Here is a 16,509-nt window from a genome sequence, read left to right on the forward strand (position 1 = left end):
TGCACTCACCAGTTGAATAAGCCCCACAGAGCTACGGTCACTGACCAGGCAAAGCACTTCGCATAGCTTCAACAACAGGCAAGCGCAGGCGTTGTACCAACACACACACACACACACTCGCCCATTGGCCAAGATTGCATTCGAGTTTTCAAATACGCAATGCGATAGCCCTTGATTACATTGCACCACTCCGAATGTGTGTGTGCGTGTGTGTGTGATAGAGAATGTTTACTTTATTTATGCCCAGTAAACAAACAACGCATGCACTAGAATCGACTCAGTCAGGTCCGATGGCTGAAACTCCATTGCCGTGCAAAGGGCACAGAAATTCCCAATTATTTCTACACACAAAAACAGAGTGGAAAACCATTGTGTTGTTTCAATATTTCGCTTTATAGATCATTTGCATTGAAACGCATTCAATTTTCTGTATGTACATACTAGAATATTAGTATTGTTTCTGTGGGCAATAAAAAGAACAACAACACAAATTTTTAGTTGGTTCCAAATCTTGCAAACAATATGATCTGAAATTGAAAATTGAAGTACTTTTCATTTATAAGTTAACTTTGTTACTCGCATTCAGTACTTTTCTTTTTCCGTTCGTGTATATTTCACATTGCATTGGTAGCTTTAGTCCCCATCATAAATCTTATTATACTCAGGGTATATGAAATATTTAGTTAGTTAGTTAATAGCATTTGATTATGAAATCAGAAGCACAAAGTTAAAATGCAAAACGTAAAATTGTGTCATCTATTGTGGGACTGTGGCTGGCGGCGGTGTCAGATGCCATTAGAAAGTTTTGTCCAGCACATTTTGCTGCCGCAGGGCCGCAGGCACATCATGATTGTGCTCACAGTTCATTTGATATTAATATGGACACTCGTTTGGGTTGCTGTTGTTGGTGTTGGGTGCTGCCTTTACCGCTACATATGTTTTCATTTGTTTGACGCTGACGATGACGATGACAACCCTCATCAAAACTTGGTCCAATGACCGCTCGATTGCTTGAGCGACTGGCCAACGGCTGTTGACAGGCCACTTTGACAGAATGTGCACGTGTGTGGGTGTGTGCGTGTGGGTGTAGGTGGGCGTGTGTGTGCGAGACAGTGATATATATAATTAAAAGTAAGGACAACGTCGAATGAAGGCTAGGCAAACTTTTAATGGCACACACGCACAATTTAACTTAATGACAGCAGGGACAAAAGATTGCGATTTGAGGCATAAAAGCAAACAAGTCGCTTTGAGGTAATTCATTAATCAGCCCCCCTTCAGTCGCCCCAATTGCCCAGAACAAAGCTCAATTTGCAACAGTTTCTAGGGCCATTCTAAAGTCTTTCGACTCTTATCCCTCGCAAAAAAAAGCATTTGAAAATAACAAAAAAATTCTGAAAAGGTGCAAAAATCAATGAAAGTTACGTGGAGAGCGCCAGAGACAGAGAGAGAGAGAGAGAGAGAAAATCAGATAGATGATAATGAAGCTTCACTATGAAGGAGTTCGACGCCTGGGAGCAACAGAGCAACGCGACATGGCGTAGAGCACACATCACATCCTGCAGCACACACAAATATCATTTGTAGTAATTGAAATGCTGTCGAACAAAGCTGAAATCGCAGGGAGCACGACAGATGGAAACGGAACGAGAGAGGGAGAGACGAACAGAGATAGAGAGAGAGAGTGAGAAAGAACTATTGAAGCAACAATAAAAACTCCCATGTTGTACACACACCAGAGTAAATACGAGAATATGGCGCTAGGCTCCTCTAGCTGGAGGGCAAGAAGTGTTCTGGGTGCGCCAGAATGATTTCTGGCTGTACAAACTGAATACCGCTGTGGCTGCAAGGCGAACGCAGCAATGCTACAGCTACAGCTACAGCATTAACAATAGTAACAACAACAACAACAACAACGACACTCGCCGACGACATGTCGAGCATGTGTTGAATACGTGTTTAACACGGCCAAGCGACTACGACTACGACGACGACGACGACGGCGACGGCGATGGCAATGGCGCCATCACTTGTACTTAAATATGTATGTAATGTGCGCCGTTTGTGCACCGCCGCCAGCCAAAATCGGCAACCTCTATTCGCAAGTGGCGGGCGCGCTCAACTGTGAGCGGCGACGTGTGCAGCCGTGCAAGGCCTGGCGCTGGGGCTAAAGCTGGAGCTTGAGCCGGGGCCAAAGGGCCCGCTGCTTAGATGCGCGTTTTGAATGACGTTAATACGGCTTAGCTGAGATCTGCACGCATCGCGCAGACACACGCGCACCCATTCACATGTGCGCTGATACACGAAACACCGTGCCATTCCACTGCTTCGCCCTTCGCCTTCTCCCCCTCTCCCACTCTTTCCGACTAACTGTCTGTCTGTTTACCCCTAGCGCCACAGCAACCGATGATAATAGAGAGCGCAAGTGAATCAAATGTATTGCATCCACAGTTTTTATTGCATTTCACACACACACACACATGCACACACACTCATAAATTTCCATGCAGGCGTATGGCTTTAGTGCCTGAAACAGCAGTAAACACACACGGAAACGCATAGCGTGAGCCAACACCTCGTATACGCAACTTTAGCTAATTGCTGTATTTATGCGATTGCCATTGCATGTGCGGCTGCATTTATGACAGCTGCCGGCGGTTAAAAAGATAAATGCACGATTTCCACAGTCACGTGATCAAGTGGCATGCAACCAAAAGTGCTGCTCGGATGGCATTCAACGTAAGGTGAATAATTTTAATTGAATACCCCAGAAACTAATTTATGTAAGGAATAAATAAATATACTAAATCGAACGTATAACTTGATATTCTAAAAATAAATGTACTAAATCGAACGTATACTCCGTGGTATAAATTTTTCCATTACTTGAGTTTTTCTATTTTTATACTCTGAACCCATTTTGTTGAAATGTATGTAGTAGGCAGAAGGAGGCGTGGCAGACCCCATGAAGTATATATATTCTTGATCAGGATGACGAGCTGAGTCGATTAAGCTCCGTCTGTCCGTCCGTCCGTCTGTCCGTATATTTGAACGCGTCGATCTCAGAAGATATAGGAGCTAGCGACTTGAAATCTTTTTCCTAGGTCCATGTGTACCACGTGAATATCGAGTTTTGTTTCAAAAATCGACAACTTCTCCCGTTATTTTGTGCTTTTGCAAATACCTACATATCATTGTTATAATCATAATCTGAAAGTTCCATGAAGATAGTCCATCCACAAGAAAAGTTGTTAAGCAATAAAGTTCCCATAGTTCCCACCACTGCAGCCAATGCGTGTTTTTGCGTGGGTGCCTGTGTGTGTGTGCATGTGTGAATATTTATTAAAATATCAGTTGCTCGAAGGGTTCAGGAGATCTTGTAGTCGGGCAGTCTCGACTAGAGCTTTCTTACTTGTTTACATTTTGATAAGACTTTTTACTGTATGAAATTATAAGAAAAATATTTAGTAGCAAAATATATTTATTGTTCACAATATTGTATCGATATAGTTCATCGAATTTATAACTTAACACTCAATATTATTATGTCATTCTTAGCTAATCTCAATATTGGTTATGTCGAATTTAATTAGTTGAAACGCTGCAATTGAAGTGCACGCAGTGGACTCAAAACATGTTCAGCATTAAATTGTCAACAGTTGTGGCTCTGCTCGCTGCAGTTTCAGAAATTTAAAAAAAAAAAAAAAAAAAATTGCATACACATCAGTTGCCTTTGGCTATCGACCAGCATTTCCTTTTGGCTATGGCTTTGGTTTCACGCGCTTCGATTTCGGTTGCTCTGTGTCTCTTTCAGTTGGATGGCAAAACAGCAACAAAGGATTGAGCCACTGATTGCACACAACAGAACGAACACACACGCACACACCCACACGAACATGCACGCATCTGTTTACACACACATATTTATTTTTCTGTGGCCATGCGTGTCTGTGCAAGCGCAGTGCAGCTGTTACTTGTTGCCACTATTTAAAGTTAATTAAATAAATGGAATTGAGTTTGAAAGAATTCAAAAATATCTGCTTATTGCACAAGCAACAAAATAAGGAATCAATTTAGCAGTTGACTAGGATATGCTCTATAAGCTTTATAAGCATCAAGTGGCCTTTTACTATGAAATAAATATTTTTCTTATATTAGTGTTATTTGCATTTCAATATCAATAAACACTGCAAGCACTGCAGGACTGCCTCTGAAATATATTTTAATTTAATTGCATTTGGTCAGCAAGTTGCTCTAATTGTCACATTACATCTAAGGCGCCCCAGTGCGAGCCATTAGACAACTATTTTGAATAACATTTAAAATTTCAAAGTGGATATTAAAATGGCTAAATCGAACCACTTTACCAATTATGCTGCAAAATTGAGCTTATATTCAGCATGTGTACAAAAATGTATTTTAATTCAATTGACTTTCATTGACAGTTCTTAATTTGTGCACGGGCCTAAAAAGATTACAGAATTACTGCAGTTTTATTTTTAAGCGTTGAATATCCACAGAGGTACATCGCATATTTATGACACTGCAAATAAATTGTTCATGAGTGCGTTCGACTGCTATAAGCCGATAAAAGCTTAAAGTGTTTCTTCAAAACAAAAACCAAAATACACAGAAAATTGTTCAGTTTTTTTTTTTTTTTTCAGTCTAATTGACACTTAATTTACCGTATGCAAATCGCTTGTTAGCCATAAAAGCATTCTCGTGTGACTTTTTAACACTGTTGCGCGGCAATTTTAATCATCATTTGAAAGAATTTAGCTGCTCGATTATTGTCGTTGTACGCTGAAAGATATGCTACGCTTATTGGTAATGCTTGCTGAAAAGCATTTCACAGAAATCTGTTTGCCATTTAAAATGTCTGTGGCGGCTCTCACACCTGCAAGTGTGAGCGTAGGAATGCCTGAATGCACTCAAACACTTTTGCCGCTCAGGCGAATTTCAATATCGCAGCTTAAGTTGAGCTGGCCCAGCCCTCGGGCAACAGCAAATGGCCGCTGTCTAGTTGGTCTTTCAATGTGCCATCGATTCGGTGCTCTGCAGCTACGGCTATGGCTACGACTACGGTCAGATAGACAATTGATGCTGTGCATGGGTTGGCATTTGTGTTAAACGCCAGCAAGTTGGCAAACGTGACTCTCCACTTGGCCGGGCTGGGGCAGCTCGCTGAGTGCATTGAGAGATATGTGTGCGTGACGATAAGTGCACACATTCAATTGGATATTCAAATTATTTGAAATCGCATTTGTCTGCGTGCGCAGGTGGCAGTCAGCACGTTCGCTCTCTGCACTAAAAGCCAATGATTTGGTTGAGTTATCGACGCTTAAGTAAATTTAATAAAATCCATCTATATATGCTTGTATGCATGTATGTATGTATGTGTATTTACTTGACATACGGACATGCACTCGGCTCGCCTTGCCACCAGGCTGCCATAGACAGAATACTATTTGGGTTTTCAATTAAATTTATGGCTGGCAAATGCCATGGTCACCCCACCGCACCGCACCACAGCTGGCAACGGCAACTGGCAACTGGCAACTGGTAACTGGTAACTGCGAGCTGGTGACGGCAAAGTTCATTTCGGCGTAAAGGACAAAAATCGATTAGATTCAAATCTTTTAATAAGTTTCATTTCCGTTTTGTGCTGGCTTTCGTTCATGCGCTGTCTATGCTTGAATTGGGCAAGAAGCCGACCCTTTGCTTGTCCCCCGCCACATGCAGCAACCACACCTATTTGCTTTGTGGCTTTAAGCTGGGTTCACTTTATTAGCTGTATTAGCTGGCGCTCTGGAAATTGTGTTTGAATTGTGCCCGTAGAGGCAAAGGACCCGCGAGCGTCAAGTGATTGCACGCCAAATTAGGTCAACATTCTCACATGCCTAATACACACACGTACACACATCAATTACGCATTCAGCTGTTCAGAGCTGTGATTGTCTGTCAAGCACAAATATGGAATCGATTTACATTCACTGTGTGTACTTCTTCGACTGCCGCAATACAAATGCAATAATAATTTTGTCGGTGGTGTTTGGTCGCCAAGACACCAACACATAATCAAGCAGCCCACAATGTGTGAGTCCCTTTTCGATCCCGTTCATCACACCTTAGAAGCTATTCATATTAGTTAAGTTCGTTGCATAGTTAAAGCCACATGTGTGTGGTGAGCTGAAACAGTATATACATATGTATGTTTATGTATGGGAAATTTAATTACCCGCGAGCACAGACATGTGATCGGGCAAACAAAGCGATAATAAACACCTCCAGATATGCATATGTATATCTGTTCTGCTCTCGACTGGCTAGACGCTTCACAATTAGCTCGACGGCCAAGGACAGAAATTCATATCTCCAAATCAATTTGAGACTCCAAAAAGGGATAATGATGCGTGGAACTGAGCTTTGTACGCCCACGCTGAGGGGCCATTACAATACAAGTAGACAAATACAAAATAAATTATTGTTTGTCTGGCTGTAAGTGTGTGGTTGTGGGTGTATCTCGAACATACATCGATTCCAAGCAGCGCTTTCAATGCTTTGTCGCCTTACGTTTCATCTTTCATTTCAGGTAGCTTAATTGGCTGTGACATGACAAAATCCTGGCCCTACAACAATACAATCTTTACACAAGCACACACAAATACTCGTTAACTAACACGCTTTCACATATATGTATGTGTATATAGATTGCTTTCTGAAGGGTGTTCAGTTCCTTGAAATCATATTGAACGCTATCGAGTTCGTTGTAATTGCATTCTTTTTCAATTGGGAATCAAACACACACACTTGACTTTAAAGATACCAGATGTATTATATAAATATATAATATACTTACCATATTTGTATAAATATAAATATAATGATAAATATAAAATAGACGACAAATAATAATATAATAAAAAATTTTTGTAAATAATTATTTAAATTAAATTAAATTATTAAATTATTTAAATGATTTAAATAATTTAATATATATATATGTAATATTATATTTGAAGATTGGGATATTGAGATTTAATTTTTATTTAGATTTTTATAAAAAATTAAAAAATTCATTAATTTAATTATTAAATTAATTTTATTTATATTTAATTAATCAAGTTAATAATAAAATAAATTTAAAAAATTCGTCAAATATGTATTATATGTATTTATCAATAATTATTTTATTTATTTATTTACTAGTTGGAGTTGATATAGAATTAAAACTAACTTAAAGTTAATCTTATTTTTTTTTTTTTTTTTTTTAGATATTAATTTATAGCTTGACATTTGAATACATTTTTATCAATAATAATTGTATCCATTCTCTTTTTTGAGTTCAAATTTCAGTTTGATTGCCTTTGCAATTCTATTTCTGGGACATTACGGCAAGCTGTGACAGGACAAGAGATATCAATGCATTAATCTTGTTTTTCAAATGTACCAAAATATCTTTGTCTTACGACCTTGTTCAACATGAGTATGGCTTAAAGCCATGCTTGCTTGTATATGCGAGTTTTTGGGCTATAACTGCGCCTATTTTGTTTGACTGCTCTTAAATAGCAATTAAAAATAATCGATATGGCTGACTGACAGACGGACCGCAATGGACGGCCGTGCAAACTTCAATCCTAGACAATTAAATTTAGAGCACAAGTGCCCGGTCCGAGTGCCTAAAACAATAACAATTATTCACAACGGATTAGAGTTGTTGCCAACACGTCGGCACTTGGCAAACATTTTTGCTGTTGCCGCTGCAAATTACTAGTCCCCCGGGCCAACTGCGGCTGCCGCAGCTAGTGCTGGCCGAAAACCGCAGGGCAAACTGTTTGTTTAATTAAATTGCAAGGGGCAAACAGAACGAAATACTGCCTCTTCCTGCTTGCGAGTTATTGTGCAAATCGCTGAAGCCCCTTCACTCACACCCCATCCCTCGCCATCCGTATTAAGCGCCGCTCATTTGTATTAATTGACTCCGAATTGCGCTTTAATCGGATAGAGACGTTATAGACAATCAGGAAAGGGGGTAGGGCATTTCCCGCTTCGCAAACTGTCTGCCATTTTGTCGGTACTTCGTTTTATATGCGATGCGTTTTATTTTTATCTGTGCGCCTTTCGCCGGCGTTTTATTTTCATTATTTACTTTTATTTCGCTTCGCTTAAAAAAGAAAAGAAAAAGCACACACACACATACATGCCCCAGCACATACGTGCTGGCTGCTTTACAGCGCCAACATAATTGCAAGACCCGCCGACTCCTGTGGACCCCCTAGACAGCAATTGCCACGCACGGCAACAATTGAAATTGAATCCGTTTTAAATTGCCAGCAGCAAGGATATGCTCTAAGCTCCCTTTCTGCAACTTTAATAAGCGACAATTTATTGGGCTGTGAAGCTGAGCTTATAAGACGAATCCCCAAAGCTATCTTCTTATTTTGTGCTGCTGATCTGAAGGCGGCGAATTAAACACCTTTGCCATTGCACAAATCTAGATTAAAACAGAATTTAAGGAATTCTATTTATCAGTAACCAAGGGACTGTAACCAAAATATCTATACTGCCAGCCGCAAAAAATAATTGTCTAATTGTGGACTAAATCTCTCAGCTTTAAATTTAATTAGTTGACTGCCCATCTTTCCCATCTAGCTGATAGAAAACTAATTTCAATTAGATATAAATTCTCGTTTACAATAAATTCTTGATGTATTATTCTGCATAATTTAAAACATGGATTAATATCAGTTCAGACCAGGCGTTTGTTAAACATTCGATAATTCTAAGAACTATAGTGCATAAATAATACAAAACTGTTCTTAGTACAGCACCAAAGGCAAAATCACTGCACAAAGCTAATCAAATTATAAAAGTTGTATCCTGCGTTTTTCAAAGTCTGTCTTCTGGGCAACAGCAACGGCAGTGGCTAAGGCAATGGCCATGGCCATGGCCATGGCCGTGGCAGTGGCAGTAGCACTTGGCTAAAACCCACCAATCCTGGGGCATACAATACTTAGTCAAAGGATACTTAATTGAGCACACGTACACAATACACGCATAACAGATAAATGATAGTCGCTTTTTGAATACTCTCAAGTTTCATAAAATTAATTCTTATAAGAGATATACTTCTGCCACGAAGAAGCAAGGAATTAAAATATGGTCGTCTCGATGATTTGTACCCCGCTAAATCTAATAACGCGATAAATCGAAATAAGCTCTATCCTCTTGCAAAAAATCGTTATCGATAATTCTCGATAGTTTGAATTTCTGTGTAAATCGAAAAAAAAAAAACTTTCCCCTTGCCATTTGGAATTATCTGGACTCAACCGTACTTTGACAATAAATATACTGAATAATTTCCGTAACCTCCCACACTGAGTAGAAGAATTTATATTGCATTTTTACAATATTAAAAACAAGTAAGAAGACTCTAGTCGAGACTGCTCGACTAGGAGATACCCTGAACCCTCTAATCTGATATTCTAATCACTCTGCACTTCATTTCGGCACATACAAACGAACGTATTAGAACGCGATCTGCTAACTGCGCAGTAAGCAGCGACTGCGCTTGGGCTGCGCTGCAGTGTGGACAACATTATAAGAATTTATTTGTTGAATAATTTAATTTCTAGACGTACAATCTTAATGGAACTTTCAGGGCGTAATCATATGGTGAAAATGTATGTACATTCCAAAGCACAAGTCTCTAGTCGCTTGAAATACGCTTTTTACAAAGGTGGGTGAGGGGGTGGATATAAGGATGGGCGGTAAATTACAACAAAAATCGAAATTATGTAAAATACATATAAGTCTACATTTAAAATTTGGAAGCTCTAGCTCGAAAGGTGTTGGATATATAATTAAATACCTAGCTATCGATAAGGTTTTTAATCGATAATAAAATATCGGGAGTAGTTATCGATATATAAAGAAAAACTTCATATGCGCGTGATATACACGGACCTAGGAAAAAAAATTTCAAGTCTCTAGCTCTTATATCTTCTGAGATCGACGCGTTCATACAAACGGACGGACGGACAGACAGACGGACAGGGCCAAATCAACTCAGCTCGTCGCCCTGATCAAGAATATATATACTTTGTGGGGTCTGCCACGCCTCCTTCTGTCTGTTACATACTTTTAACAAAACCATTATACCCTGATTTCACATTTTCAATGGGTTCAGGGTATAATAAACTCCAAGTCGATTCTGTTTCAAGCTTTGCTCGTGCAAGGCTCGATTAGATTATTCAGACATCAAATGTTTAATCAGTCAATACATTTTTTTATGTAGAGCACTGTTGCATCTATATGTAATGCTGCAATCATAGTCCATGGACATCATCGAAGAGTATCCCGTATTAAAGTGGTTTGCTATCATAAACATAATACCGAGCGAAATTTTAATTTTCCATTTTCTGTCAAGAGCTTAGCTCCGAGAACAGTTTCTACATCAAAGTAAAATTATAGCCTTGCCCAGCAGCTCGGCACACGCAATTTGTAATAGGAATCTTATTTTAATAAAATATAACAGAAACAACTACAACAACGTAAACTGACTAAAGGAATTCTAGTTGCAATACTCGTGGCTGCTACGCTGCAGGCAAATACTTGGAGCCGACACTGGCTTGGGCCGGCGAGCGCTCATCCACAATCGGAGCTGAGCTGAAGTCCAGCACCGGTGCCACGCCCTCATCGGAACTGCGTGAGCTGCCGCCCAGGGCATTGAATTGCTGCTGGATGAGCTGCTGTGCACGCACCGCATCCTCGGGCGTGCGATATTTCACAAAGTGAACCTCTGGCTTGTGCTCGAAGTTCTGCTTCTCGGATTGTAGCCGCTGCGCCAGCTCCCCAACGTCCGCCTGCTTGGTCAGCACATAGATGGCCGTGCGCTGCTCGCTGGACTGTTTCGCCAGCTGCAGTGCGGCATTTGTGAGGCCCTGATGCTCGGGCGACTTGATGAAGAGCACGCGTAGACTGCGCTTCAGCATATTGGCGATTTGCTGTGTGGCCTCGCGATCGGCAAAGTCCTCCTCGGGCGCGGCATATGTATAGAATTCCTTATTAAACTCATCAGGCACGGCCTGTGGCCCCAACAGTTGTTGCTGTTGTTGTTGCTGTTGTTGTTGCTGTTGCTGTTGCTGTTGCTGCCGTGTATCCGATGCACTGAATCCGGTTGCCTCCCGATCGATGAGGTCGGCAAAGCGCCTGTCGTCGACAGCTGGCCGGTAATTGTAGCCCAATTTCGAGGCGCTCGCCACAGCAACGAAGCAGAGAAACTGAAAGTGTTTTCACTGAGCGTAAGCAGCAGTTCAAGGTCTTCAATTTCCACAAATACTTACTAGAATTCCACGCATCATGGACATATATTGGGGCGCTGTGATGATGCTGTGCGGGGATCTGTTGGCGGCTACCAAAAGTTGCAAACTGGCGTCCAGAGTTGAGGGCCCTCTGATTTTTATACGCGCATTTAATTTCGCTGCGTCCAAAAATGCCACAAGAGTGAAAATTCGAAATTGTAACTAAAAATGATAAATGATGCGAACGCTTACAATATACTAGCTGAATCGGCTAAAGTTTCAGTTTCAGCTTCAGCTGGAGTTTTGATTTTGATTTTGTGCTCGATTTCGGCGGTTGCAACACGCGCCACGAGCAGACAGGCAACAACAGCAACAGCCAAACAACCGAAAACCAAAAACCGACAACCGACAACCGACAGCCGACAGCCAACAACAGTTAATCAAAGATAAATGACCATTTAAGCGTTAACACTGCGCCTTGGGGTGCCCCAATGGGGCGTTGGTTTGGGCAGTCCGTTACATAAATTCGAAGCGCGGCAAAAACTACTCGTGTTTCGGAGCGGTCAAACTACAAAGCGGCCGAATGCCACCAAAAACTATGCGGAAATATGCATAATTAATTAATTAGTCAACTGGCAGCCACCGCTGATGCCAAATGATGATTTTTTATATGAATTTTGATTATAATTTTGCATCTCTTGCGACTCTCTATATGCATGTGTGCATGTGTGCATGCGTGTGTGTTATGTGTGTGTGTGCAAGTAACACTTGTAACTACTTAAGCAAGCCATACATATATTTAAACAAAATTCCCAGCGCACATAATTGGGCCACGCTCCAGCCATGGCCAATGTCTGTGCAACTGGCCAAGAATAACAAATTGGCACATTGTCTTGGCAACAAATACGTTTAAATTAGTCATAAATGGCTCCTTGGAGACATACAGTACATCAACACTACTCCTGCAATAATAATATTTAACAACAAACCAAGAGTAGACAGCACACACACACACGCACACACGTTTCTGTATCAACTGATTCATATGGTTTCTAGAATTTGCTAGGTAATTGTCTTGATTGCTGCACATAAATCTGATTACATCTTCAAGTGTGCAAATCTGGCTAGGATGTGCTCTACGCATCTGTGTGTGTGTTTGAGTGAGTACGTGCGTGTGTGTGTGTGTGTATAGAGAATACGCTCTAATTGATAATAGTTCAGGCCCAGCTACGCATGACCACTTAGCTGTCAATGGAAACTCATCATAAATGAGCCTGACCGAAGGATGCTGCTGACCAGATTTATAGGCCAACATAAGCATAAGCACAGGCCAACAATGCCCGCAGCAACAGGCTGTGCCCCCCTCCTTAACGTTGACTCTGCCTATTTGAACAGGTCTGCTAAGCAATGCTCATTTATGCACATAACGAGGCGCCATACATCAGCAAAGGGCAGCCAAGATTTGTGTTGATGTCGGTTTAGCTGGTCGACTCGATGAGCTAAATGTCCCATTGGACCCACTGGGGCAGCATTTATATTTAGCTCAAAGCGTACAATTTGTTAAAATATATTAAGATCCTTCCTCTCTCTCTCTTTATATATATCTCTCCCTCTCAATCCCTATTTCTCTCACTCTCTCCCTATCTCTATATATCACTCCCTCGCATTTCGTGTCTCTCTCACTCTCTCCCTCTCTCTCTTTCTCAATCTGGCTATCTCTCTCTCACACACCCCCTCGCTCCCTCTTCTCCCACCCTCTCTCTCACTGTCTCTATCTCCCTCTCTCCTTCTATCTTTCTGTCTGTTTTGTTCTCTCTCTTTAAATATCACTGTCTTTACCTCTCTCTCTCTCTACCTCTCTCTGAATCTCACTCGCCCTCCCACTCTTCATCCCTCTCTCCCTCCCACCCTCTCTCTCTTTCTTCCCATCAACGTTTAATTTAATTACTTTTGCCACTGGCGAATGGAAATAGAACCATAGAGAACCACAAGAAAATAGAAATTTGTTCAGGCGGTGTCGACTTAGATACTAAATAACTTAAAGACCCCCGCAATGGGGGCCAAAAACTTTGGTTGCTACAGTTGCTGGGCAGCTGTCATATAACTGATATGGACAGCCGCCAATAGCTGCGTGTCCAAAGTTAAATAACATGGCCTAGGGTCAGGTTGTCAGGTGCTTGTTTTTCTTGTTTTCTGCCGGGCGCTTGTTTATCTTTAGACCGAAGGCAAACACAACTAAGCCCAAACGATAACAAATCGCAATGGCAGTCAAAAGTTGCCACAGAACTGGCCGAAACGATAAAGTAAATTATAAGATTTTGCCCGAGCTACGCTCAGATTTCATTTGCCGTGCAAATTTTCGTGGCCATCGATACGGTGGTGCACTGGCAAGTGGACTGGGTAATTGATATCGGCGTGTGCGCGAGTGTTCTTAATTAAAATATTTCAAAGTCTGCGCGTGCCTTAATTTCTATTGGCCCATAAATCATGACATCAGCAGCCGCCAACAGATACAAAAGACATTGTGCACACACACAGAGAGACACATGGGGTCAGTGTGTCCAAATACAAGCAGCTAATAATAGCAATTACGGTGCCAAACACACAAAACCATTAAGGGCATTAGGCCTAAGCTGGACCGGTCAAAGGTCAGCAGACAAATGCAATTGTGCCATCATTACTCGTACGCATTAGTAGCCGACCGAATCGCTGGCAAATGGCCAAATCGGCCGACATATTTGAGCATGGCCCACTAATTGTTTGCGATCTGGTGAGCAACACAACAAGCTTCGCTCCTATCGCTGCTCAATTAAACTGCAATTATCAACAAATTAAACAAACGGAGCAGCGACGATTGACATGTGTGTGTGTGTGTGTGCCCGTGTCGATGGCGCAGGTTAAAGTGCGCTAGCCCAATTTTGTCATGGCGAAAACTGGCCAAAATGAAGCATTAATATTAATGAACCGCGCGCGGGGGTCGCGGCAGGGGCGACTGCGACACACGCGACCCCAGGCAGTTCATTAAAGTGTCAAATACTCGCCGCTTACAGAAATGTCCAAAGTCAAGCTCCCCCCTCTCACTCTCTCTCATTCGCTCTCACTCTCTCTCTCTCTTTCTCTCTGTCTCCCTTCTCATCACCAAATGAGCGTAAAACACACAAATTTATTTAAAAGCAACAACAAACAACGAAGAGCCGGCCACAAGAAACTTGACAACAAACCTGTTGCTGCTCCCATTTGCTGTCGCCCCATCTGACCCGGCCCGAGTTGGCTGTCATTATTAAAATGTCATAAATCATAAACTTGTTACTTCTTGCCAAAATATTAACATGTTTGCCTGCACTAGCAAACTAACTGCTCGAGTAACTCCATTTCAAGTGCTCGCAAATCATTTTGCATAAGCAATGGGCAAGCAACTCGTCCCGGAGTGATTGATGATTGATGGCAACTGCAGCTGACCGAATATTGCGCACTATTTTGGAGCTAAGCGAAAATTCCTTGGCCGAAAACTCAAATTGTCGAAGTGCCGAAAATGGGAGGCCTCAGATGATATGCGAAATTTGACAGGTCCAAAGTAAATGAGTGGCAAATTCGTTTTGTTTTCTAATTTGGCATTTAAAGGCGAGAGCCAGCCCCAGGCTGCATTTAGCTGCCGAACGTCATCGTCGTCGTCATCATCATCAGCTTAGCCATTGCCATGGCCAATGACATTGACGTGGGCTACACCGAAACCCAGCCCCCTCACTTCAAGACGCCGCTGCCTGTCTGTCTTGAACGCTAAAAACAATTAGTATGACAATTTATCATAGGCCCGCAGGCAAATGATTTATGAACGCGCAGCCTGCCTTATACTCAATACATCAGGAACAGCACCAAAAACAACAACAACAACAACAACAGTAACGCCTACCTCGCCATTTTGAGCGTTTTGCGTATGGCGCATTTTTATTTGCTTTTGTGGGTGCGTCCGATGTTTGCTCATTTCCTTCCTTCCGATGCGCGGCTCGGCGCCTTTAGCGCTGCGCAATTTATAGTTAATAAACATTTCCTGAAACGAAAACTTTTGCTAGTCCCTTGCGATACGCGAATTTACACATATATTATATAAATTGTGCTGTAAGCCATTAAAGTGCCTCTAAGTTTTAATCTACAAAACTAACGCGAATTAGGCAAGAATTTTGATATGAGTAAAAAGGAATGTGTTTCCCTTGTTGCTTTCAAATTCCTTTTTAACTTCCCCTGGCATTTTCCTTTTATAGTGAAATGTCGAAATAAAGTGTTTTTCCTTATATGTAATATTAATTATTAGCGGGAATGTTATTATCAAGACTCCATGCATCCAAAAATATGTTAAAATATATTTAATAGAAATGGATTCTATTGTACCCATTGAAGGATATAATAAAGGAAATAAAGGGCATGCAAATTTTTAATGACTATTTTTATCAGGCATATTCGTTGGAATTAAAGATCATAACTAACGATTACAAATCGAATTCTAGCTCGATAATTATTGCCCGAATATAAGAAGCATATATTAATAGGTATCACCTCAATAATGTTTAATTAAAAAAATTAACGGAATTTTAATTCCATATTTAATACCAATACTCATTCCATCTCATATACATACAATTTTCATTGAAAAAAATTAATTTTTGGTTTTGTTTTTTAGTTTGTACGCATACTTTTTCTAAGTGAATTTTCGTTGTTTTTTTCTTATTTAAAATATAAAAAAAAACTGTTTAATATTATTTTTTGTTTGTTGATAAATGTGTGTTATTAAATAGTTTTTCACTAAAAAATATAATATTGATAATAATACTAGTATTTATCATATTTATTCTCTATCAAAGTCGCACGTTAGGCCTGTACGCATAGTTTTTCTGGCAAGTGTATATTGATAATAATTGAACTACAATTAATTGAATTGCAGCTGCATCTCGCTAACGTATCCCGCTAAAACTGTGAACACCTCATACATATGGATTTATGGTAGGAAAACTGTATACCTAATAGTGGCGAGCCCAACAAATGAAAAAGCTTTTGTAGAATTTTCTGGACAGTGTTGGGCAACTCATCAAAAGCAAAGCTGATAGCTTCCAGTTTGAATATTTGTGTAGATTTTCGCAGGCGGGTTTGGGTCTCAGCTGTTGGAAAAAGCTCGTCGAAAGCTTTAAGTTTTCTCTCTCGCATTGAACATTGG

The 16,509-nt window shown here is 40.8% G+C and overlaps 1 protein-coding gene across 1 annotated transcript; it reads right to left on the reverse strand.

The window, feature by feature from the left end:
• Positions 1–10,518: 10,518 nt before the first annotated feature.
• Positions 10,519–11,571, reverse strand: LOC6573738 (adenylate cyclase, terminal-differentiation specific). Its single transcript, XM_001999761.4, has 2 exons — positions 11,346–11,571; positions 10,519–11,282 (listed from the first exon to the last, which is right to left on the reverse strand). The coding sequence occupies exons 1-2, from the start codon at positions 11,367–11,369 to the stop codon at positions 10,596–10,598; spliced, it is 711 nt and encodes a 236-aa protein (XP_001999797.2). The 5' UTR covers positions 11,370–11,571; the 3' UTR covers positions 10,519–10,595.
• Positions 11,572–16,509: the final 4,938 nt, after the last annotated feature.

Source organism: Drosophila mojavensis, unplaced genomic scaffold (assembly GCF_018153725.1).
Source record: "Drosophila mojavensis isolate 15081-1352.22 unplaced genomic scaffold, ASM1815372v1 contig_16, whole genome shotgun sequence".
In the NCBI taxonomy this organism is placed as follows: domain Eukaryota; kingdom Metazoa; phylum Arthropoda; class Insecta; order Diptera; family Drosophilidae; genus Drosophila; species Drosophila mojavensis.

What these genes read in the sequence shown, in the direction of transcription:
- LOC6573738 (XM_001999761.4), bottom strand. Translation starts at nt 11,369, where the DNA reads ATGTCCATGATGCGTGGAATTCTA. An exon ending in CCATGATGCGTGGAATTCTA is followed by an intron (nt 11,283 to 11,345) that starts GTAAGTATTTGT and finishes AAACACTTTCAG; the next exon opens with TTTCTCTGCTTCGTTGCTGT.